Source organism: Fundulus heteroclitus, chromosome 3 (genome assembly GCF_011125445.2).
Source record: "Fundulus heteroclitus isolate FHET01 chromosome 3, MU-UCD_Fhet_4.1, whole genome shotgun sequence".
In the NCBI taxonomy this organism is placed as follows: Eukaryota; Metazoa; Chordata; class Actinopteri; order Cyprinodontiformes; family Fundulidae; genus Fundulus; species Fundulus heteroclitus.
In genome coordinates, this window is record NC_046363.1 from 25,230,588 (window position 1) to 25,257,509 (window position 26,922).

General features: G+C 40.5%; 1 protein-coding gene across 2 annotated transcripts in view; it reads right to left on the reverse strand.

Moving 5' to 3' along the window:
* si:dkey-246i14.3 (ephrin-A4) overlaps positions 1-26,922 on the reverse strand; it is a 52,998-nt gene that overhangs the window by 16,950 nt on the left and 9,126 nt on the right. For both annotated transcript variants that reach the window (XM_012865828.3, XM_012865827.3), the window contains exon 2: positions 2,711-3,009. In XM_012865828.3, coding sequence (XP_012721282.2) covers positions 2,711-3,009 — 299 coding nt within the window. The remainder of the gene's footprint in view (positions 1-2,710; positions 3,010-26,922) is intronic.

Below are 26,922 nucleotides of genomic sequence, written 5' to 3' on the forward strand. Positions count from 1 at the left end.
AATGTGTGGTTTTTAGATTAAATTAAACGCTCATTTGGAAATCAAGGTGCAAGTGTTTGGAGGAAGTGTGTAGAGGTGAAGCCCAGTGGGAAGTTTCCACAGTCCTTGGTAATTTGCGGAGCCATTGCCATTTACTGCTGTTGAACCACTGGGTTTATCTAGTCTAAAATCAGCACTTTATGCTTCCCTCTGCTGATAATCTTTATGGAGGTGCTCATTTCATCAGCAGGACTTTGCATCTGCCCACACTTCTAAAAAGTACCAACAACGCCTGACCATGGCACCACTGTGCCTGACTGTCCGGCAGACTGACCTGGCCCAAACCTTACAGAGGATCTAAGAGGTGCCGTCAAGTGTAAGATGAGAGACTCCATCACCGACAATAAATGTCACTATTAAACCAACCTCTGCTTCCATACCTGCTCAGCCACAGGTTGATTGTTGCCATTCCCTGCTGCATTGATGCAGTAAATCATGCAAAAGGAGCCCCAACCAAATAAAAAAAGTACCTTAAGATGACATTTCTTGAGAATTGTGCCAAATGAACACACTGAACTGATCATTCAATGGACTGTGCTCTATTTACTGTTCTCTAAGGTGGATCTATGTAAGGAGCAGCTGCCACCAGAGGGTCTCAAGCAGTCTCCTGTTCTTGGTGACCCAGACACTGAGAACCTGTGGCTTTCTGTCCGCTCATTGGGCACTGTGACATTGGGCTGTAAACGTGTCATAGTGTATAGTAGAGAAGGACTGAGCTCAGCTCAGACTGAACAAACTAATACCATTAGTGTCTCTAATACCATTGTACTGTCCTCCCAGGCTAACCCCATTATGCAGCTTCCAGGGCCGCAGAGCCATTATAAGCAAAAACCCCAGAGCCAGACATTTGGACCAACTTTACGCCTTATCTTTGATGTGGACAAAACACACACAATCGCCCTGAGCCTGCTGTGGCCTGACCAGGGGTGGGTGGGGGCTATTGTTGCTTTTCTATGAACTGGCATGAACACTGACAATGGCCCAATGTGCATGTCTGCATGTGTGTGTGGGGAACCACTCTCTCATGCCTTCACAATACGCCATTGTCCCCCGAACTTCAACAGTAATTTATGTAAAGATTCTCTCTCTTCCTTTGCCTCATCCGTCCCTCTTGTCCAACGCTTTTGTTGTACTTGTGTTTCTTTCTCTCCAAGGTAGATTCCTCTCATCCCTTTTCCACCCCTCCCCAACTCCGTCCGTCTTTTGCTCTCTACTTGTCACTCACTTTTCTCTACCTATGTTTTTTTTCCTCCACTGGCATCGTATCATATTGATCCCCAATCTTTCTCCTTCACTCTCCCATCCCTCGGCCTTTTTGCTGTTACCCATCTATGTCATGCGTTTGCTTGACTTTTTCACTGCCTTGGACTGACACCAAAACTTACAAAACCTACAGCCGCTAGGCCAACTTGTGCGTCTCTCCCTCACTTCAGGAGATTTAAATAAGTGAGGGGAGATGAGTAAAGGAGGGTGTCGTGTAGGAAACAATCTTCTATGACACCCTGCTGGGTTAGGAAAACAACATATTCATGCCACTCAGTTGGAATTTATAGAAAACATAAATGACATAAGCTGCAGTTCACCACTGCCAGACTTCATAAAAAAGCCCAATCACAACACGCTGGGCTGAAGCCAGAATATAGAGTCTGTATTATGTACTGATTGACAACATTAAGCTATCTGCATAGAAATTAATCCACAATTTTAGGCATCACCTTTTTTTGTTGTTTTTTTTTACTTTCGGGCATTAAACCTCCAAACTGGCATCAGCAGAGCTTTAGCAGCCTGCTGCGCACCATTGGAAGCTATGCAGAATAATCTATTCCTGCTAGTTTATGATCGACAAACATAATAAAAGCAGGAGAAAACAAACATTTATAGCGATCAAGCAAAATTATTGCTAAACATCACTGATCTTAGCTAGAAAAAAAAGGATAGTAAATACGTTTCTAGATCATCTTCGTACAGCAAACACAGTTTGTGAAATGCCTTACAACAGCCTTTCAATTTTTTGACCGTTTTTGTTTTTCTTACATTATCAATTTTATCGAATAAACCAAAACAAGTTGGCACATACTTTTGAAGAGGAAGGAAAAGGATACAAGGCTTTTTACAAAAAAAAAAACAAAAAACAAACTGTGCATTTGTATTAAATAAAATTTTGCCTTTAGGAGTCTGACAATAATTGAAAAATTCATCCTGTGTGTAATTTAATCACAGTAAAACTGCAGCTTTTCTGCGTAGTCCTCAGAGGTTTGTTCGAGAACGTTTGCGGACAAACAACATCATGAAAATCAAAGAATACAGCAGAAACCTCAGGAAGAAAGTTGTGGAAAGGTGGAAAGCAGGGCTATAAAACAAGAACTGACAGTGCTACATTAATGCATAGTGGCAGCAGCATCATGCTGTGGGGAAGCTTTTCAACAGGGAAGCTGATCAGAGTTGGATGGAGCTCAATACAAATGGGGTTTAGATGAAAGCCTATTGCTTTGTCAGACTGGGCTAATAAAAGTCCAGACCTAAACCTGCTAGTTGTAAATGCAGTGAAAGATGGTTCACATACAAATGCACGCCACACTTTTTAGGATATTTATTTCTAAAACCATTAAAAATCATGAATCATTTGCCTTCTCTTTCAACCATACATTACTTTACCCTCCCCTTTACTTACAGCTGTAGTAGTAGTGTCTCCCTGGCAGAAACTCAAAGCCCAGCGAGAACGGGGTGAACCTTTGGATCTTTTCAGAGAAGCGGACGGGTCCAAACGGAGCAAACGGGGTGTTGCACTCCCACCTCTTGACCGCCTTTTTGGTCTCGACGCAGCCTTTGAAAGCCTCCTTCTCCACCAGGTAGAGGACCAGGGTCTCTGGCTGCTCTGGAACCGGAGTCCTGGAGTCGGGATAGTGGGGGCAGTAGATGTCCAGGTAATCATTGAGATTCAACTGGACGGTCAGATCTCCTGCTGTTAACCTGGAAGAAAGAGCGACAGGGACATTAATATTTCACAGAACAATTACAGCGCGATTGGACACAGACGTGGTGATTATACACGAGCGGTGCCTAGAGGAATGTGGACACTTCCAGAAGACTGATGGTTCATCAATAACGTAATTACTGCGGGTGATAAAGCAAAAGTTGGACAAGTGTTCAAGCACATTTTGGGATTTTATATATCCACAGCTCAATTTTTATTCCCAAACTAGCGAGGGAGTGCTGCTCTGCTTGAGATAGGAGGAAAAAACAATTCTTCGTATGCTAATTAGCACCACTGAGGGGAGACGAGTGTGAAATAAACTCCACTCCCTACGCTTTTCGCCTCCTACAATGCAGCGCAGGCACACACTGCCGCGCACAGGCCTAGAGAAGCGTGCGCGTGCATACACAGCAGAGTCAGTCAAGGCTGACTGGCTTTTTGGCACAATAACAACAACTTTGGACAAGACAGCATCATTAGAACAGAGGAGCTGCATAATGTATGCTTCTACAGACTGAGGGTTCTGACTTCCTGTCAGTGCGAGTATAGAGAGCTATCCATGTACAAAGTAATGTAAGAAACGGGAAGAAGGCGGGAAAAGACATGTAAATATGTCATCAAATACTGTAAACAGCTGGGGAGAAGAACGGGGATCCTACATGCTGTTCCGTGTAAAAAGCCAAGACTTTTCCAGAATCTAAGTTCCAGAGTTGTCCGTCCATTTAGCTCCCTTTAAAACCATTGTGTCGTTGTGTCAACACGATGATGATGGCGACAAGTGGGCACGCAGTTGCCTTGCTCTGGTGGGCTTTTGGTTCCATACTGATGATTGCTTGCTCCACCGTAGTTGCCTAATGAATCGAACCGTAACGTCACAATTTCCCATGAATAGCAACACAAGACAGGAGAAACAGAAATGCAAAAAAACACAGATAAGAAAGACACCAGGAAGGAAGGAAACATCAAAGGAGGAATGGAAGGATAGAAGAAAGAAAGGATAACAAGAAGGACAGAAAAATCAAGCCAGAAAGAATACAAAGAGAAAGGGAAGTGGATGAGGGAAGAAGAAACATAGTAGTAAAGGCTGGAAATAAAGAAGAAAAGGCAAATGAGAGTAAAAGGAAGGAAACAGGAATGAAGAAAAGGAAAGACAAGGAATACAGTGAAAGGTCACATGTAAGGAAGACCATAGGAGAGGATGGGTGCAAGGACACAAGGAAGGAAAGAGGGTAAAAGGGGAAAAAGAGCTTAAAGTAGGACAGAAGAAAGGTCTTAAGACAAAAATGAGAAAGGAAACAAAGGAAGACATCAACAATAGGAAGCATAAAAGGACATAAGTCAATGCAATAAATGAAAGAAGGAAAGACACATGAAGAGGATGAGGACGAGTAGAAAAACGACAGAAGGAAATAAAGAATGGATACAAGGAATGAGTGGTGAAAACAACAAGCAAAACTGAGGAAGGATGCAAAAAAAAGGACAATGGCATTGGAATCAAAGGTGGCCGGTAGGAAGGATACTAGGAAGTATGTAAGGAAGGAGGTAAGAACACTAGGAACAATTAGTCAAGGATATTCACAAGAGAGAACAGAAGGGGGCAAAAAGAAACAGGAAATACAGTGAAAAGAGACCGACACAGGGACAGAAGGGTGAAACTACATGGGAAAGTAAGTAAAGAAGGAAGGACAGGAAGAAGGACAAGAAATAAAGTTAAAACGATAAAGGATAGAAGGAAGAACACAGGGGTGCAATAGTTAAAGGACACAGAGATGGAAGGGTTAGAGAACACAATGAAGACAGACTAGAGGTAAAGAAAAGTGGAAGGACACAGGTAAGGAAGGATAGAAGGAAGTAAGGAAACACAAGTTTCCTTACTTCACTGGGATAGGGGATGAAGTCTGAGAAAAAGAACAAACATTTCCCAGACTTTTTCTTCCTCCATAAATATCCAGATTTAGAAAGTTTCTGATTAAAATTCCAGACATTTCCAGAATGCATAGGAAGCTTGGAAAAAAAGAAATCTGTGAGATGTGACAGGAAGCAGATAAAGAGTTGTAAAGAGTAAAAAAAAAAAAAAAACTATGGCAAAAGAAAAAAAAGTTGGATGAATAGGTGAATAAAGTGGGGTAAAGAGAAAAGAAAGTGTTTTAATTAGTGACCCCAGAGAGTCTGAGTGCAGACACTCGGAGCACAGAACAACGGCATGGAGGAGGAGAGGAGACAGACTTTAATTGGCCTCCTCTTCTCATGGAGCAGCAACAGAGGAGAATGAGGGGCAGAATGTGGCTCGAGCAGAAGGTTCAGGTCCGTCAGTGGGAGTCTTTATAGAGGGGTGACAGACCGGAGGAGAGAGGAAGAGGAGTGCTGGGGCTTACTGAAGAGGAACATGGGAGGGAAGAGGAGCGTAGAGTTAGGGGAAAGAGAGGTGGAGGTTGTGGTGCACAGTGGATCGCTCTCAAGTTAAGTAGGCGAACAAAGAAGTGAGCAAAAAGAATAAATAGCAAGGAAAAATGAGTGCAAAGCAGCAGCAGCAGGAGGAGGTGGTACTCGGCAAAACCGATAAAAGCAGAAAGGGAGCAGACAGACTTGAAAGGAAGCAGGATACTGAGATGGTCCAGCAAATTTTTACAGAGTGTATCAAAGATGAGGAGCAATGAGAGAAGAAATGACGTGAGATTCTCTGAGACAATGGGACTGCTACTGAAACCTGTGTGAATATCTCAGTGGGATCGTGGAGCAGAATGCTTATAATGTAAGCGTGCTTTAGAGTCAGAGATGTTCACAAGTCATTTCTCTCGAGTCAATTCGAAAGACTGACTTCCCAAAATGAAATGGCCATTCTCGCATTATAGGCATTCCATCTATTACTTCCTTTAACACTGCTTTATCGCAGGTTACGAAAACAAATAATTGTGCTGTGATCTTTTTTGCATTTAATTTGGAAAAATCCTCCCGTTTTTTTAACTGTTTTAAATTCAATAAAATATAAAAGCATGTGCTTTCATTTTGATAAATCAGAAGCATCTAAGTCTATTTACACTAGCTTTCCAGAATGTGGATAAGATATCGGAGGCAAGTTATTATTATTTAGTTCTGACACTATTAAAACTCATTTAATGAAAAGTTCTGTTTTACAAAAATAATTTTGGTCATTATTATAACACTAAAACAAAGACAAACAGGCTGATAGTATGAAATACTTAATATCCCATAGTTTGTGTAATGTTAAAGGAGCTATTAGTCAAATATTTACTGTAAAATCAATCTAAATCATTCTCATTTGTCACCGAGGATGGAAGTAACATTCCCTATAAACAATCGGTCCTCTCCATCTATGATGTTAGTCAAGTTTCAAACGTTTCAAACGTAGAGGTACGGTCCGGAACTACTTTGGTTCAGAGTGTAGCCCGTGTTTACTTCCTGGTTCCTGAGCCAATTGTATGAGAGTACCCAGGGTTCCCAAAACAGAGTGCAGCATTTGGTATTTTATCTTGGCAAAAGAGCAGCTGCCTGTTAACATGGAAGCAAGTAAGAGAAGCGGACCAGAAACAGAACAAAACACATCATATACCAGTTCTGTTAAAGTAAAAATTCAGTGCAGTCTTACAGCTGCAGGAACACTGGGTAAATGGCGGGTCTCTGTAAAAGGCATTGTGTATGTATTGATCCGATTTTAACCACTAGGTGTCATTAATACTTATAGTTCCTTTGAAGTTTCACAAAGTCCAAATCTAAAAAGTTAAATGCACCCATTCATACATTAATATGAGGTTCTCTGTCACTGCTTTAGATTCCTTGCTGTAAATCCTTGCATGATTGTAGCATTAAATGAAAACAGAAAACAAACCGAGAAGCTGCAATTAATTAATTTACTGATATATACTTCCAAGAAACTTTATATAGATCGTTCAAATTATTATACACCCTTAAAGACTCACTGTCAACTGTAGTTATATAAAGGAAAAAAAAACATACTCTATGGATTAGAGTTCCACGCTTTGGAGCCCAAGTCAACTCTTGCATCCTAGAGCTCGAGATGGAAAGGTTTATATTTAAATGTTACTACATACTTACTCTAAGTCAGAGTTATGAGAACCCGTCTCTGGCTAGGTTATGGCTGGTATAAATGCCACAGCATCATCTGTAAAGAGCTGCATCAACTCAAAATATTACCAACTAGACTCACGTGTTAGGCAGATCACTGATATATAGGGAAATCTGTACGGGTCCAAGTATGGCTCCTTGAAGGAGCTCGACTGTTTTCTCCAAATATGGCGATTTAGTTACACATCGCTTGCTGTTCGCCTGGTACAAATCCATTCTCTTTGTTGCTTGCACAGAGAAGCCAACAATGACTTAACGTGGTTAGTAAAATATTGTGGGTAAGAGTATCAAACCCCTTTCTTAATTCAAGAAATAATTCAATTCAATTTCAATTCAATTCAATTGTATTTATATAGCGCCAATTCATGAAACACGTCATCTCAAAGCACTTTCCAAAGTCAAATTCAATCAGATTATACAAACTGGTCCAAAAATTCTCCTATCTAAGGGAACCTAGTTGATTGCATCAAGTCTTGACAAGCAGCATTCACTCCTCCTGAAGTAGCGTAGAGCTACAGGGAGAGTCGTCTGCATTGTCCATGGCTTTGCAGCAATCCCTCATACTGAGCATGCATCATTAGAGCTCCTATACTGTCAAAACTGTGATAGCTTGGTTAAATGATTAAGGTGGAACCTAAATGGCATAGGATGAAGATCTAAATTAAGTTTTTCAGCTGATCCTTTAGTTATTTGTAACTATCCATTAGAGATGACAGGTACAATACTGATTGACCTTCAGTGGTTGAGCTCAGTTTTATTTCCAGATTTGAAAAAAAGGCAGGACTGTTGCCACTTTCCAAGCTGCTGATGCAACGGAGTGTCTGATGAATAAATAAAAATAAAGTTTTTCTCTTAACTGAACACGAACATTTATACCAGCACTTCAAATTGTCTTGTTACTGATAATGGCTTTATAAATAAACTCGTCTTGCCTTACAGTTATGACAAAAGTGTTTTCTTTTCTACAGGATAATTGTTTGCAGTTAGATAACTTTCAGCCCTCCCATGGTCTTCACGGCAATCAAAATAATACCTTTCGCAATTTTGAACACCCTTAAGATAAAAGGATCGCCGCTCAGCTCGGGTTTGTGTTCAAGTGTGCTTTGAGGATGCCTGAGATCCTGGAGACGAACTATCAACGACAGGATGAAAATCGATCAGGATTTTTCGCTCAAGACTCACACGAGCAATGTCGCCGGATATATAACCTGTCATTATATGTATGTCCGAGCTCTATTACCTGTGTGCACTGATTACAGCAGTAAAGGTGGCTGATTTTTGTTGTTAGACAAACAGTAAAGCAGATAAGCCAAAAGCTTATCTGCACACACTAAGAATACAGAAACACACAACAGTGCTTTTCGTTTTCTCTTTTTACCACCTGTGGTGCATTTTAAGACACCTCAGGCAGAGAAAGGTTTCCTGTTAAAGAGTGTGTGTGCGCGCGCACATATGTGTGTGTGTGCATATGTGTGTGTGTGCGTGTGTGCATTCAATAATAGACTCGTGCTGTGTCAATATGCTGCACTCCCTGCTATACATGTCACTCACCTCAAGATTTCCTCTTCAGGTTCTCCTCTTCCCCACCCCTCACCTAAAAACCCCTCTCTACCTTCCCCCTCACTCACTTCTTCCTCCCTAGCACCCCCCCCCCCCAAACACACACTTTGGGTGACATGCACTAGTTCTCCATCTGTTGCTTTCAGAGATGGCACATCCTTATAGTACCTGACCCCCTACCTCCCACAAGCCTCCACCCTCAGCCTGCGCCATATGCACGCCAGCAATTACAGAGTCGGTGTGTGCTGTACTCATGTCAAACTGTCATCTCTCTTTCCTCTCTCTTCTCTTTCCTTCCTTCCTTCCTTCCATCCCCTTTTTTTTTCCCCCCTCTCTGGACCCGGTAGGCCTGGGTTTGCCCTAATTGCACTCAGCATCCTCCTCCTCCTGGCAGACACCAAGCAGTATAGCAGTGACAGCAGAGCGGGCATAGTGGGAGAAGCTTTTGAGAGGCTGTGGGTGTCGGGGAGGAGCATGCCGGTGCAGCCTGGCAGAGGGAGAATCCTCTGGATGTGGCAAAGAGGACTGGTTGGGTCTGGTTTTGCCGGAGCAAAGGCAGAGGGGGGGAACCCACACATACACCTCAGGGCACGTAGCATTCCATATGCGGTGGCGTGATCTGTGACACCATTCTGAAGACTGTTGCAAGCTCGTTGTTGATAAGGAGCTGAGTCCAAGATAACAAGCGTGGCTCTTCTGTAGAAATGCCAACATTTATCCCCTAATAATCAGTGAACACTGCAGTACAAATCCAGGAACTCAGCATAGCCGATATCCTGCAGATGTGTCCATGTTACTGTGTAGCACACACACACACACATGCATGCACGTGTGTGTGTGTGTGTGTGCAGTTTTTAATGAAATGCAGGAGGATGACTGTGGCAGAGACCTTTGATCCTTTAATATGAGAGAATAATTAAAGGAGCAACAATCTTGCAACAGAGCCTCAGGAATACAGAACAGATTCTTAACCGCGTACAGCAGCTGCACATGCCCCAGTACACTGGGACACCTGACAAATGTACCGCACGTCAATATCTGGGAGAAAAAATATCACAATACAATAAAAATGCTAAAAAACACAAAAAAAGACTTCCTGGCGCTACCAATGAAAGCATGCAATGGTATTAACACACTTCCTGTTAGATATGGTAATGGTTTCTGGTTCCTTTGAACGAGGGTGGGAGGCCAAAATGCTTGGTTGAGCCTCAGTTCCTCCGCGGTCAGTCACAGCGGGGCGACAGCTAACTCTGGCTACTACGCTGACTGGGCACAGCACTCTGTGGCTGTGCTGCTTTGGCCGGATGAACGACCGACTCTGTGGTGGGTCCCTAAAGCAACACTTCTCGTCACATGGGTGGATCTTTGTGCTCTCTCTCTCTCTCTCACGTCAAGAATTGAGTTTTATTTCTGCACTCCTTGACTATTACCAAGTGGGGTTTGTCAGCTCAAAGATGAATTACCAAAAAGGTGAGGCATTAATCCCAAGGAACAAAACAGGACTATTGTCAACAGTATCAGCCTCTTTGGCGAGACGCTGATTAATCAAACGTGTCATCATGAGAAACGCGTCAAACCTGCATTAACAATAACACCTCACCTCAATCAAATAGTTTGTCTGGTGAGCTTTCGGCCAGCTACTTTGTGAAAACCAGTAGAACCAGTGGCAGCTTTCTGCTGTGTGTATTAGATTCTCACGATAGGATTTAGCTTCAGTGAAAAACAAAACATGTCACCTGTATAATTGCTCAAGTTTTTTTTAAACAAAAATGTAGTGCATGATTTAGATATTTCTTATTTAAAACAGAGATCAATAGAAAAATTGCAACATAGGGTTAGGTCTCCATATATATAAAAAAACTACACAAAACTACACAATTACATTTTATATCAACAGATTTTAGAATTTTTACAATTATTTATCCTCACAATCTATCTAAATCCCTAACTACATATAGAAAATAAGTTATATAATTTAGAACATGGGTGTGAAATGCAAGTTGAGATAAAAATAGCAATGCATGGGCATAAAATGAGGGTTTAAATTGGTGAAGAAGTGCCTTGATGTGAACCTGTTTAATTGCCCTATTAGCAGTGTTTGTGTTCTGTACTTTAATTACAGAGTTTAGTCGGGGTCCCGGGTTTTTGCAGCTGTCATTTTATTGGTTGAATATGGAAAAGTTTGAAAAGTATTACCGATCATAAGCAATCCTTTTAGCCAAGTTGTTAGGAGTCAAGTGTAGTGATGAGCCAATGGCAAAAGCAGCCATCTGAATTAACTGTTTCACTTTGTTGTTAGCAACTCATTTGGGTGGGAGGGAGGATTTTTTTTTTTAAAACCAGTCTGAACTATCAACATTCTCCCGTGACTCATGACTTTCCAATTAGTGCTGCTCATTATTTTTTATCCCCATCGTCGCGGTAGTTCCAGTGTGCAGTCAGCACACGCTCACATTTCAGAAAGTTTGAGAACTGAACGTGCCACAGCAACACTGCGTGGTAATTCGACTGGAATTTCACAGAGACATCTTTTTAAAAGAAGTGGCAGCAGATTTTTGAGGCCACCACCACCAGTTATCCAATTCAAAAATGGAAACTCATTATACAGGTTAAAAATATACAAATATCTACATATTCCAAGTATTTATTTACATCGATTTCTATGATTATGGCTCAAAGCCTATGAAAGGCCAGAAAACAATTTTTTTTTTTAATTAAAGGGAATGTGTTATGGTCTCGTTCAGGCCTACACAATCATGACTACTGACTTCACAGTTATCCAGCAGACACTCGCTGACATCCTTCACAAAGAGGATAAACCACAAAAAAGTCTTAGAAGAACCTGCCGGCTCAAGGGGTAATTCATCCACGCATGTTAATGGAAGGTTTAATGGAAGGAAGAAATTACGTGGGATAAAAGAAAAAAGTGTACAACCAACAGAATTAAAGACCCTTCTTCAGTCATTTTAGAGCAGTTTATATTTCTCACAGCTAAAAAAAACTTTACAGTGAGATTAGGGAGTAATGTTCAAGAATAAAATGAGCCAAACCAGACCCAACATGGCAAATGAGGTAAGGGCTGCTATTAAATGAACGTGGGGTTTCCTCGACACCTCAGTAGAGCCACAGGATGATCTCCTTCATGCCGCGCACCACTGATGTAAATTCTAAAAGAGTTCATCTGCTGTAAAGCGCATGGGCACCATTTTATTAGGCCAACATGTCCATTAATTTTTGTGAATTAGTTTGTTTTCATATTCTAAACCAGATTAAGAGTGTTTATGAGCAGTAAGCAATAATCATTAACATTAACAGAAGTAAATGCTTGGAAAATAGATTAATTACTCAAAGAATTCTATGTAACATAACAAATACTGACATAAATTAGCCTAATTTACCGAAATGCACCAATTCCAATCTTTTTCTGGCGATTTCTAGGCACTTAGATCTCAGTGGTTTGACCAGTTAAGATGGCCGCACCTCAACATCTTTTTTTTTTTTGAGACTCAAAAGGAAAACAGACGTTGCATCATTGAGCAGGTGTTGATGGCAGACTTGGGAAGCCTTTTGTGGAAACAGCAGCATTTTTACAATCAGAAATAACTGAGGGGAGGTGTGTGAGAACGCCTGATGAAAGGCGCCTAAAGATAGAGGAAGAAGGAGAAAGTCAGGCGGTTCATTAAAAGAGAAAACAGTGCTTCCTTCGGGTCTACAAAACTTCCTCTTACTCCACAGGCTACCCTAAGTTCAGAGCCACAAAGACAAGAGGAACTGAACAAGTCAGAAAAGTGGAAAACAGGCTTCATTTGCTTCATACTCCGGGAGATTAGAGGGCTGGAACATTTTTCCTCACCATTTCCTCCTTCATACACACACATACACTCTCTCCACATGGATGAAAAACACAACAAAATGAGGACAAGCCCTCCCCCAAAATCACCTAGCTGTGCCCCCCCTCCCTTCCTGCACAAAGCTGTGCTGTGTCCAAAGCCCAGAACCAAAGTGTTGTGTCTACCGTGATTCTTACTCCCCTCAACGAACACAAACAAGGATGTCGCCCCCCAATCCACGACCATCTGTGGCCCCCCCACTATCTCGCCTTTCCAGCTGGCTCCAAAAAGAATCCTTTTGTAAGCCCCTCTTTCTACCTACCACCCTCAAGAGTGTACAGACTCCACCTCCTCTGGACCCGAACTGAAGACAAACACATGATTAACACCTCATCACAGAAAGGAATGAGGAAAAGTGCTTATCTACTCTTTCCTGTTTTGTATGTGACGGCAGGAGTGAGTGTGTGTGTGTGTGTGTGTGTGTGTGTGTGTGTGTGTGTGTGTGTGTGCTTTTTTTGGTTCCTCCAGGGTCAGCAGGATGTGTATCTGTGCATTACAGCCGACCTTTTGCTTTTATTTCCTTGACTCTTTAAATGAATGGTATGTGAACTTTGGAACACGGCCCACTGTCTCCAGTCTCCCTCTGTACGATTTCATTTTCCTCTCTGCTCCTAAGCACTCGTTTTATTTTTGCATGCACATGTGCAAAGTGTACCTTCTATTATCATCACACAAAGAAAATGCTCTTGTCCTCAAAAAGGATATCGGTGCAATTCGCACAGATCAACAATATTTAAACGTTGACTGAAAATGGCCGTGGGTTTACAATGCCTTGCAAAAGGCTTCATCATCAGTGAGTTACAATCTTACTTTGATGTATTTTAATGGGATCAAACACAAATCCTACAAATGCTGTTGGGAGCGACAGTGGCACAAGAGCTTAAGGAGTTTGTTTGGAGACCTTGCGCTCCTCCACCTTCAGTTTCCGGATGCCCCAGAGAGGGTAAATATGGGTTTACTTGGTTGGTCCATCAACTTTACCCCCAGATTCTTTAGCAAAGCAGCGGTCATCTTGGAGGTGTTTTTGTGGTTGTTATATTGTGAAACTGCCCTTCGGCCCAGTTTCCTAAAGAAGGGGATCACAATCTGCTTTAGTATATCGTAGTACATGTTGCCGTTCATGGTTCCCTCAATAAACTGTGGCTTCCCACAGCCTGAAGCACAACCATAACACTCTCACTACCGTGTTTAACTGTAGGCAAGACACTTGTCTTTGGACCCCTCACCTGGTTGCCAACACAAATGCTTCAGCCTGGTCTGAGCACAGACGACCTTTGACCTTCCAGCCCTTCAACCTCTGTGGCATTGCTTGGCAGCACCCATGCGTCTATTTTCAATATACAAACCTCTGGATTTGACGATGAGCACATTAACTCAACTTCTTTGGTGGACTCTGGCGAGGCCTGTGCCGAGTGGGACCTGTCCTTTTAAACCGCTCTACGTTCTTGGCCACAGCGCTGTTCACAGGGTTTTAGCAATCTTGTTCGGCCATTTTTATGCGGAGCAACAATTGTTTGTCAAATCCTAAGAGAGTTCTTTGCCATGAGGGGCCGTGTTTAACTTATAGTTCCAGTACGAGAGCGAGTTAGGGTGAAATGTAACACACCTGCTCCCCATTCACACCTGACACTAACGGGTCAAATGATATGAAGGTAAAGGGCTAATTGGGCCATTTTCACTTAGGCACTTTGGGCCATTTGCACTCGCTTTTGTCTCCAGCGGACATTAACGGCTTTGCATAAAGTTATTTTGAGAGGAGTCACACTGTAATACAAGATATACAATGACTACTTTACTTTGTGTTAAAGTGGCATGCCATTACTGTTTTTTTATGAAATTATACAATAAAATATTTATAAAAAATGTGAGAGGTGTACTCACTTTTGTGAGATACTGTAGTCACCAGTTGTGCCAGTAAATGTGAAGAACGATGTACACATATATCAACCGAATGAAATGACTGGTTGCAATATCCCATCTCTGCGGACTCAATTAAATGACCAAAAGACACCAGCCATTTACGCCGCTCCTTATTCAAACTGTGTGGATCAGCAGGCTGTCTCGACACACATTCCCCACCAATTTACGGTGACAGATGGAGATAAAAGAACGCGGATATATAGATGCACCTACTGCTCGAGGTCCACAGAAATCTCAGGCTCAGGTAAAGACAGACCCTATTTTCTGCCTGTTACAGCGAAGGTCCGCTTTTTTGGGGGGCATGTGTGTAGATTCTGCGGGACTCAGCAGCACCACAGGACGGATAGTTACGGCCGACAGAGCTGAGGAAAATTGCTCGATTTAGGCCCAGAGGACCAATGTGTATGGAAACCAAATCATCTGAACCGTTTTGATGCAGCTTTAGGTTTGCAGAAGCCATCATCCCATCCTGTGGCAGAGCTCCCTCATGCATAGGCGCCGCTCTTCCTGTGTGGTCTAGCCTAATCCTAAAAAAAAAAAAAAAAAAAAGGCTTTCCTGTAACTTTTCAAGCAGGTATGAAATTACTGCCCACAATATACAGTGAATGGACCAGAGTGCTGGAAGATTTTGTATTTTCTCTGATGAGAAGCAGTGCATGGCGAAATGTTGCCTCACCGTGCCCATCAGCACTGCGGCAGCGTGGAGCTTACATCCGCATTGGAGGTGGCCATGCTTTTAAAAAAAAAAAGGAGAGGAGAGTGACGGGGGAAGTCGTGAGCGGCACAAGAATTGTACAAGGGCAAAAGCAAAGTCCTCGTTCGGCAAGGAGCGTACAAGGGGCTAAATAAGGTCAGACGTGCCGTTACCAGGACAACGACCAATCCGGAGCTGGGACTGGTGCCAAGCCAATGCCCCACCCATCCATCGTTTGCTCCTTTCGTCTTTTTCCCCCTGCATCACGTCGGTTGGACGGCCTAAACCTCAGAGTAATGAGTGCTCTCCATGTTTTCGGCGGTCTAAATGGAGCGCCTGTATAAATACACTGCCGATTTGTGCAGGTGCCAGGCTCGTATACAGCAACTTGAACACAGCAGCGGTACCTCACCGCCCAGACCCTGATAGGGCCAACCTTTACGATGGGAAGGGGAGGCAACGGCGACGGCCATGATAGGCGGCTAAACAAAGCAGGACTTCAGACTATTTATAAAATCCATCAAACAGCATTGCTGCAAAGTAACGGCCGAAGTGTTCCACTGTGTCAACATCATTTGTCTTATGGCGCTGTAGGGCCCCACAGACTTATGCAGATCCCAGAGCGTTCAGACAAATTAAAGTTAACTTTGAAGAGGAGGGCCAGATTTCTAAAGGCCGCTCATTTAGATGTTAACTGGATTTAGCAGTTTCGGGGGGGAAATTTCTTTAGGAAATTTACATAGTCGATTATAGAACAGTGGCTTTGTTTAAGATAAAACACATAAGAGTTTTCAGAAAATGTTCAAACTGTTTCAGTGGAGCAAAAACGTAAAGAACGTAAAATGTATGATTAAAGTTTCTGCTATTATTGTAAACATAACTTCATCACATGCCTACTTGAATCAGGGTGTTATTTTGAACAACCTAATTAAAAAAAACTGTAAACAATATGTTTACTCAGTCTAACTTTTTGGACATGTTTGGGTGTTCTGTGTGGAGGAGAAGTACCCCTCCTCGGATTGTTTCTGTAAAACTTAAAAAAAAGTGTACAATGCAGTTTTCAGAAGACGATTTATTTCATTAAAAGAAAACTAATCTTGCCCCGTACGAAAAAGTAACTACTTCCTAAATCTGATATCTGCCATCAAGTGTTTCTAATAACTGGCAACGAGTGTTTTAACATCGTGATGGAGGTCCTTTGGCCCACTGTTCTTTGTAGAATTGTTGCATTTGGGCCACACTGAAGGGATTTCATACAATCTGCTTATAGTGCAATTACCAAAAACATTTTTAACCATTCAGAGATGGGCTTTCTGGTTTGCTTTGGGTCAAATGATCTACTATTCTCTTTCAGGATTTTTTGAGAGAGAGCAGAATTTATGTTTCCCATTAATTAAAGCAAGTCAATCAGATACGGCAAAGCAACCTCAGACCATCACACCCCCACCACTGTGTTTGACTGATAATGTGATGTTCTTTTCCTAAACCGCCGTTTTAGTTTAATGCCAGATAAAACACAGAGTAGACCTTTTAAAAAGTTTTCTCAGTCCCCTCTCCAAAAAGAGATCATCATTATGTTTTATAGCAGATGTGAGATGGTCCTTTGTGTTTACTTTATTTAAACAAATCCAACACTTATGACTTATGCTTTAGTTTGTAAACTATATAGTCTTCATCATCCATTTTTCATATAGGATTTTTTCAGGTTCAGGTGTTGAAAATATATATTTTCAACACCTGAAAGGCTGGATAAAAAAAATAACAAATAAAAAAGAGAAATAAACTCAAATATATAAAACTATAAACTATAAAATAAATTGTGGGTAGTAAAATGTGTTTAACCCAATGCGTACTGAAATGTCTTTTTTGAGAACCGACATCTTTTTTTTGATTGAGGCTGTAAAGTTATTGAGGAAATGCAACTTGGACAATCTGAGATTGAGAGAGTTGTTCATTCATAAATCACTATTCAGCTTAAAGTTTGCAGTAGCATTCAACCATAGCCTTTTCAGCTTGATACTTAATTTCTCCAGCTTTATGATTTGTCATGATTTATCCTACTATCCTAATTAATTATTTAAGCTTCTGATCTCAGAATCTGTCATTTTTAGGCCTTATTAATTAGTCTTACTGTTCAGTAAATGGGTTAAGTTCAATTAAGGATCGTTGGTCTTCTTTATTTACCTCGGTAGCTGTTTTCCCTTATGACCTACAAAGTTTTCTCAGCATGGCAGAACTCACCTTGTTGAAGGTGATTGATGCTCTAGAAATATAGGTCTTTAGGCCTGTTTCACACTGTGGTGTTGTTCACATTGTTGCCTGAAGTTCTCCAGTTTGAATCTAAACGTGTTCTGTTGTGGAGTTTTGGACGTGCTCCTCATGCCCATTTTTCATAATCCACACCACAGTTGTCAGTGCACTACATGCTTGTAAGAATGTTAATTATCAAATTGATAGTGCCAACATAATTTTCTTTTATGATTCTGCTTCCTCATAAAAAAGTTATAATGAAAGAAGACATGAAAGACAACATTCATAATATTCTCCTCCAGATTTCTATTTTATCATCTTTTATTCCCCTTCATCAGTAATTGCAGCTAACAAAACAACAATCTCTCTGTGTATTTCCTAGAGAACGTAGAAGTTTGACTGAAATCTGAGATTTACAAAAGCTGCCAAATACACCAAAACTAGCATGTTTCACAAAAGCTTGAAAGTTGAAAAGGAAAAACAGACCAGCCATGATGTACACCCATTAGGCCTTCATATTATCTGCCGAAAGTCTTGCTCTCTCACAGCCTGAATGAAGCCTAATTGCGTCGATGCGTTATAGAAAGAGAAGTTACTTTTTAAATATTTTCTTACGTCTCTTATATATATATATATATATATATATATATATATATATATATATATATATATATATATATACCATTCATTGTTTCCTCCTTTTGGAGCTCATTTTTGAGGCATATATATATATATATATATATATATATATATATATATATATATATATATATATATATATATATACATACATACATACATACATACATACATACATACATACATACATATATATATATATATATATATATATATATATATATATATATATATATATATATATATATATATATATATATATATATACTACACTTTTTATTTTTATTTTAACTGCATTAACCTGTGCTGATCAGTGGCCCGAGCCTGTCAGCCCACCTGTTTAAGTAGGTTAAGGAAGACATGGAAACATAACCCCTTCAAACACGTACACACATTTACTCAGAGTCACTACACTGAAAAGGGCACTTGCAAAGCATATATACTCAGCCAATAAATCAGACCTGGCTTTGAAAATCCATCATTTTCAAAGTAGGTCAGCCTTCTGACGGTGAAGCCTCTATCCAATTTGTGTACACCGTTTTTTTTTTTTTTTTGTCTTGTTACCCGTGATGTTAAGGTCGATGCTGTATAAGCAGTGTATACTTCTCTTTCTAATCTCAGGTGACCGTTTCTCCGACTCTGATTTTGTAGCGGTTGTTTGTGGCGATTGGTTGGTTGTTGGTGGGCTACACCTATCCTGTCGTTTGTCAGTCAAACATACACGAACAGAACATGTCTAGGAGACTTGCTCAGATACATCCAACTGGACTGAATAATTTAAAGTGTGGGAGAGCAGGGGAAAGTAGAGGAGAAGGACAGTGGCAAAGAAGAGTTAAGCAGTAAATAGGGTAAGCTTGCCACTCTCTGTGCCTCTGAGTCTTGGTCAACTTACTTAAGACGGTCTATTCTTGGTTTCACTCCCCTTTGTCATCTTTCAGCCCCCCATCTACCGCAGGTCTCGTTTCCTTCTTCCAGTCTGTGTGCCTGAACCTTACCACCCTCTCCTTCCACACCAGTATTTTACCCACTTTGAGCCCCCCCCGCCTCAGTCTCTCTCTCTCTCTCTCTGTTTATCTAAGCACTTTCACGGTCACTGCTTTAGAATCCCAGGAGTCTAAACTGCCTGCTTCCCCTCTCCCGCCCTCCTCGCAGCCGATCCATGCTCTCCATCTTTCGCCGTCACATCAGTTAAGATTCATTTCGTTCTGTGTGTCGGGTGTATGGACGGTCCACTTTATTCCCCCTCAAGGCATCCAGCTTTGGCTTGTTCTAGTCACGCAGAGCCACCCCGCACCTCCCCACCTCCCCATACCGCTCTATACCTCGTGAACTAGTATAGCAATCAAAAGTGGAAAGCTATAAGCCTAAAATTGTTCTCTTAATAATGTTTTATTACTTTTTCCCCTCCAGAAAAGTTGCCCACTTTAGATACAAATGTTCAGCACACCAACTTTAGTTTTACTTTGTGCATTAAAGTGCGTCTCTGTCCCCTCGGGTTGGCCGTGCAGCCGCCGGCTTTCTTGGAAAGACCAGTCGAGGCCAAAGTTCCACAACACGGATGAAAGGTTCAGACACAATAAGACGCGGAGGAGGAGGAGGAGGAGGAGGAGGAGGAGGAGGAGGGGGGCTGCGGGATGGATTTAGGAGTAGAAAGGAAGGAAGTGGTGAGGGTCATGAGGAGAGGTGCAGACAGGATTAACTGATTAATTTGGGATTAGAGACGACTGCTCGCCGTTTTAGGTAATGAACCGCGATGACCCAAAAAATTACAAGATTAGCACACAGGAGGTAAGGTATGTGTGACTGTTTTTCTCCCCAATTAATGACAAAAGCTCTGTCGTTAATCTAATGCAGGGTGATACAAATATGCAATGACTATATCCATTTTTATTTTATCATGGTTAATAACTTTCTGTTCTAAAAAACAAAAAACAAAAACAACAACAACCTGGAAACCTAAAAATAAATGCTGAGTGATGGATTTCATGACAAGACATTTGCAACTGAATACAGAAGCAATGAGATTAGTGAGCTCTCCTGCTACAAGGCCACAGCTATGGAGATGGCCAAGAAGGCCATTTCTCCATTTCCCTACTTCACGAATAATGAACAAATAGAATTAAGAAAAGAAAAATCTGTCCCTGCTTTGCATCCCAAAGTTATCCAATTAGTTGAGATCAACTTAGTATTGGGGTGTAATAATATATCCAGCTCACAAGACGAGGAACAGCATCAGTCACAAAAACAGGTTTAAAGGTTTCATGAATCACAAAATGTTTTAAAGAATCTATAATATATATAATATTCCACTTCACCAAGTACATCAATTTCTGTTTTTGCATTTCTTTGACTCTAAGTTGGCTGTATTCCCAAAAAAAACAAACATTGAAAAAGGCTCCCCTTTTTGTGTTTTCATGGATAGAATAAAGGTTTATCAAGAGTGTTAAAGAATCCCTGTTAAGTAGAGTTATCCAGTAAGTTTGATCTGTGTTGTAAGTTTCAACCAAGAGTTACACTATATATATATATATATATATATATATATATATATATATATATATATATATATATATATATATATATATATATATATATAGTGTAAGTTTATATGACGCAAAACAGCTTGTTCTAAAAGGGGTCCAAGCTTAAATATTTGTGGGTTATTTAAAAAAAAAAAAACAATAAAGATTCCTAAGGACCACAAATAAACCAGTAAATCCGCCCCAGAAAGAAAAGTACCAGAAAGCCAAAGCCAAAATTTAAAGTAATTTAGTTGTACTTCTGTAGTATGCTAACAATATCAACATGTGGAAAAGCTTGTATTTTTGTTGATTTGAGAGTTCGATATTGAAACATTTACAAAATGGTGGTATATATGATTCAATATTTACATGTTAATATTTCACTGGCAGATGTCCTTTTATCTTAAGCGTCTCTAAACATTCGAGCTGTTACAGGCTACACACAAGCAACAAGACCACCAGAGAGTTGGCGACAAAGAAGTCAGTTTGTTGTTGTAGACCATAAATATCATTAGTCTGACATTAATTACGAGCGGTAAGCCAGTTTTGGCCGAGTCACTCATAACAAAGAGGTAACTGAAAGCTGCCAGAGTTTAATTTGGGGGGGGGGAAAAATGCAATTAATTTTATAGTAATGGCACTAAATCCATGAATGGTACTGATAAATAGTTCTTGAAACTGAAATATATTTGTGCATTATTAAATGTATCTGTTGTGTAGCTCAATCAGTAACAATGATGTCAGGAGTTTGAACCGCAAGTTTAACGCACTTTGATGGCATCAGATGTGCCAGAATATGCCCCAAATGTTTTTCTAAACCAAACAACCCACATCGACAGCATGTGTTTAGAGGTCAATGATCCGTGGCGCCACGCCCACCAGTGTTAGTGTTTTTGATTGGAAAATCCAAGGCTTGAGTCCAGCAAGCTGTACTGTCTAAGCACCCTTCAGCATGGCAAGTCTAATGTGTGTTAAGACCTCATCTGACACCCGTTAATGGATGAAATGCTTCGATTTTAACGTTCCTGTGATTTGTTTGTGTGTGCTTGTGAGACTGAGTTAAAAAAATAGTTTAGTACCTCTAATAAATGTAGACAGTAATAAAAAAAACTCACTTTCAGACCAAATATTACACTAGTTTAACCCAAGATGTCTATGGACTATTTTAAGTGTTTATCCAAGAAGTTTAAGATATTATGCGTTCATTAGTCAAAAGATCATGTTAAACTTTTAATATAATATAAATATAAAACTGATAAAATAAAGCAATCGCATTAAAGTTAAAATTATGAATAAGTTGTTAAATCTAGTCCCTGGTAAAACAGTTTTTTATAATTGCAAGTATGACACCAGGGAAATCAGCGGATGAAAATGGCACAGTGAGAGCAGGCAGGCCCGTTCCACACAGAAAGGCTTTAATACCCAGAGACAGTAAACTGTGAGGAAAATAAGGCAAACTGCTGCATTTTAGAGAGTTTGGGAAAAAGAAAAAGAAACGAATGCAAAAAAACCACAACAACAAAATAAAAAAAAACAGATGATCATGAGATCCAGATGAGATTGTGCACTGCTTTTTAGTAAAAAACATTTATATATCTGGAAATACGAAAGCACCACCTTAGTCTCTTGAACCGGAGGACTTGCAAGCTTAAATTGGCGTCTGCTACAGTCTGTTGTTCTTTTTTTATTCAGGTGACTCCTCCACCTTGCAAACCAAGAAAATGCCGAAAGGCTCTAAATGAAGTGTGATTCCTGCTGAGGTTCTCCCCAGAGTCAGAGCAGCCATGTGTGTCTGCAGGCAGGCAGGCCGGCCCATGGTACTACTGGCATCACGTGCACCTCTCTCTCTCTCTCTCTCTCTCTCTCTCTCTCTCTCACCGACACCTGTACGCAAGCCAGCGTCATGAAGTAGGGGGGGGGTGGAGGAAAGGTTCACCCCTCACTCCCTTACTCTGACGGTTACTGTAATGGTTTCAGACACCCCCTCTTCTCTCTACTCAGCCTCTCCCTTCCTGCTCATCCCTTCATCCCTGGGGGCCTTCCTTAGCTGTTTGGGGAGTTGAAATCTGTTGACTCTTTCCCCACCATCCTCTGCTTAGCACATTCTTCATTTCTCACCTCCTCCACGGTGGTCTAATGTTTCTACCTTCTCTGGGGACTTAAAAAAAAAGTGAAACAGTGAGGCAGCATGTATGTACATTTGTGTTGCGTGTGTGCGCTACGGCTGTGTCAGTGCAAAACCAAAATGAGGCAAAAACTAAATAAAAATCAGTGTGCTTTGCATCACTGTGGGCTGAAAGTAGGCTGTGCTGCACCATTCTTCTGGGAGGTAGAGCCAAAATAATATTAGTTTTTGTTCTACCATGGGGTTTTTCTTCCACTACTTCTAAAAGTTTTACTACCTAACGCACAACACATACATATACAATGGTTAGGACCGTATCCAGAGTTCCCGCACATTTTCCTCAGTGAATTTATGGGAGATATTTATTCAGTGGTTTAAACTTTGAACATAGAATCAGCAAAAATGCCACAAAGTTTGGATGCATGTATGGATGCTAGATAGATGGATTAATAAAAGGACGACTAGATGGATAAATGGACAACTAGTTAGACAGATGGAGGGATGGACCGTGGACAAAAAGCTGGCTGTATGGTTATGAGCCTGGACACGGCTGGATGGATGATGAATAGAGAGAGGAAGGGACTAATGGATGGAGAGATAATGAAAACAGACGGATGGATGGACTAAAAGATACATTTTCCAGAATGCATAAAGACCCTGCCAATCTAAGATTTTCTTATTAGTTTTAGTCTCTGTGCTAATCGATTTTAACGATTGATATTAAATAAGTTAGGCTATAGTGCAGGTTTGGTAGTCTACAAAGTTTGTTCTGCTGTGAAGTTTACGGCCACCAATGTTTTTTCTTCACACAGATTAAAGACACTGTTGCACAAAGAGTACAAAACAAGACGTGCAGTCAGAGAAAAACAGATTTATGGCCAGCAGAGAACATAATTCGATCTAAATCAATAAATGAAATAAAAAGTGATGAGCTCTCCAGGTCACAGGAAGACAATCTTCAAGCACATCTGCTTTTATTTCAAATTTTTGTTTTTTTGTTTTTTTAGGAAGTGTAGGCTCAAAATAAAGTTACCTATATTTAAAAAGCATCAATGTTTATCTTTCACTGTAACATCCCCGGGCAGAATGCATCATCATATTTGCTTATAAATGTCCAATGTGACGTTGTCCGGTTACCAGCATCAAGCTATAACCACAGTTTTAAAAACGCTTTTTCAAACCTGCGCTAATTTTCCATCATAGTGTTCTTACATTTTAGAGTTTCTTTAACTGATATGCCAGAGAAAGGGCTGCAGTTCTCCTGGCTCTATGGAGTAATCATGTCAACTATAAGAGTGCTTCACTACCTGTCCTGCAACTGCTGGTCAGCGGGCTGCAAAGGAAATGGCTCCTTCACTTTTTGCTCAGTCACAGGAAAGACAAGTTTGGCTGTTTGGAAACCTTCCCAACAATAAATGAAAGAAGCATCACCCAACTCTCTAAAGTAACACAGTTTGTAAACTTTAGTTTGCATGGTATATATATATATATATATATATATATATATATATATATATATATATATATATATATATATATATATATATATGCCTAAATCAATCACTTTTATTATGAAGTTTATCTTTAAGTTAATCAAGGACACTTGAAAATTTTCATTGTGTCATCTTAAGACACTTTTTGGCTTGAAAGAAGAGTAGTCAAGACTGATATGCTTATAGGTAGTCTTCACCATTTTTAAATTAGCTCCACGTTTGTGTTGTTTCTGCTCTTTCACGCAAGAAGAAACAATTCATCTCATGTTCACAATAGAGACAAAATGCCTAATGTGTCCAAATCAATTAAGACATGTGGCTGATTATGGTCTGTGTTGAAAGCTTAGTTTAGTTAGAGGCCACAAAGAGTAAATTATTGCACCATGATTGTTTTAAATTTATAGCAAATGTGGGTTGGTTTCTGAGAAATCTGTTGCAGAAACGGTTTCATATATATATATATATATATATATATATATATATATATATATATATATATATATATATATATATATATATATATATATATATATATATATATATATATATATATATATATATATATATATATATATATAAAACAATCCACACACGATTTTAAGTAGCTGCCCCTGAGCACCTATCATCAGAGGCATGATGTCTCTGTGTCCTTCCGGCAGTCAGGACCTTGTCTTGTACAATAATCCAGGCTCCTGCTACAGCCTTTTGCTCTGCCTGGCTCAATACCGATTCAATTTATTTCTCTGGGAATTCCCAGGCTGCCTTTTTGGTGGGATTTCTGAGCTGAGTGGAAGAGCATTGTGCGAGGTTACGTGTACTTGAACGCATGTGTGCGTTTCTCCGCGCACGCGAGTGAGAGCAGTTCTACAACCCTCGTGTTGGCTAAACAAGCGTCACATTGTTTTGTTTTATCCCGGATTAGATTGACGGTGTTTCCCACATTTCGTGTCCACACGTTCTTTACCTCGCCAGCCGGTTTAATTGCTGTTTTGTACATCGAATGAGTACACAGCTCGTTTGACACCAGTAACAGTGACAGCTCATTGTGAGCCATGAATGAATGAATGAATGAATGAATGCACTCACGCTCGCCGTTCACCAGCAGCCCTTTCACCGCCCTCTTCACGCGCACGCGGCACAGCGGCCATTTTGTGCCAAACGGGCTGCACCTTGCCAACGGTGCACCTCATTTCATTTCGCAGCTGTTCCAGCTCACTTGGAGACATTCACACGAGGCGACTTATTACACCTTAATGCGGCCTAATATTGATGTATGTGTGTACACAGAGAAACGGGCGGACATGGAGAGAGAAATTGGGAATGCGATGGGTTCCATATGCAGTCTGGCGATAATGCGAGAAGGCAACGATAATATCTGGCTGGTAAATTGGTATCGATTGACTAAATATCCTGACCAGGGGGTGAGAGGCGGCCATCCTTTCATGCCTGTACACCATGTCTGCTCGCACAGCTCCGAGCTGCACTGTGACTATCTGATCCATTTTAATACAGACGTCCTCACTGCTGCTAGGCCTCTGCCTCAAACCTCATTTTCAACACAGTATGCCCGAGTCTTTTCTGTGCACGGGGATCTCAGCGTTACCTTCAGCCGGAAAGATTATTTTCGTTGTGCGACCATTATATTCGTGTTGCATGCATTCTAGGGTGTAATATATCACTCAACAGCGGAATGGAGGATTACACGTTTAGGCACACCGCAGAACATAAATATGAAATACATATGAAATCAACGTCATCAGACAGTAAAAGGCCTAAACATTTCCAGCGTAACATTCCCACAGTTTAAAGTTTAATGAGATGCCATAAAAAAGTGCTGTAGAGCCTAGAGTTTTTTTATTTTTTGTTGTTTTTTCTTTTTTTTTTGTCCGGCTGGAGGAAAAAGGAATGCAACGTTGTAAATGTAAGACTGCTTTAAACCAATTGGCAAGCTAAGAGCAGCATCCTAGTTTAGCAGCAGACCGGCTACCTGAGCAGACAGTCCAACTAATTTACCAGCTAACATCAGCTGACAAATATTGTGTTATTCTTAAAAAGAGCAGATTGGCAAAATAATCTATTGCTCTGTGCAAGAAGCATGTTAGTGGAAAGTGTTACTGGGTGCTAGTTGTGCAAGTGTATCTCTTTCAATTAGACTACTTTATTTTTTTTTAATCAAATCAAACTTGTATCACTTTAATTTCACCATATTTAGATATTTCAAGTATTTGATTTATCCTCATTTTGAGTAATATGACCTATTGCCCATATTTCAGTTGTCCAGCAGAAAAGCCACTGATGCTTCCCACCAAGAAAGATGAGGGGCAAGGCCATTGCTAAAGATGCTGGCAGTTCACGGAGAGATGTATCCAAGGAACGTAACAGGAAAGTTGAGTGGAAGGAAGAAGTATGGCAGAGCAACAGAGAAAACCACAGCCTTGAGAAATTCACAAGCAGTGGGCTGCAGCTGAAACACTACCTAAAATATATGGCTCTGTGTTTAATGTATCGCTTATTTAAAATTTATTTAGTGAAATAAATTGTTTTAGATATTTTCAAACTTTGTGCGCCAGGTATACCCATGTTCTTGTTTATGTATCCAATTCAAAAACATTTCTCTAAATAAAATCATACATCATGCTACAAAATGTATTGTATTAAAATCAACATATATGATACTTTGAAAGTTATTACTGATTAGGTACAGACTGAACT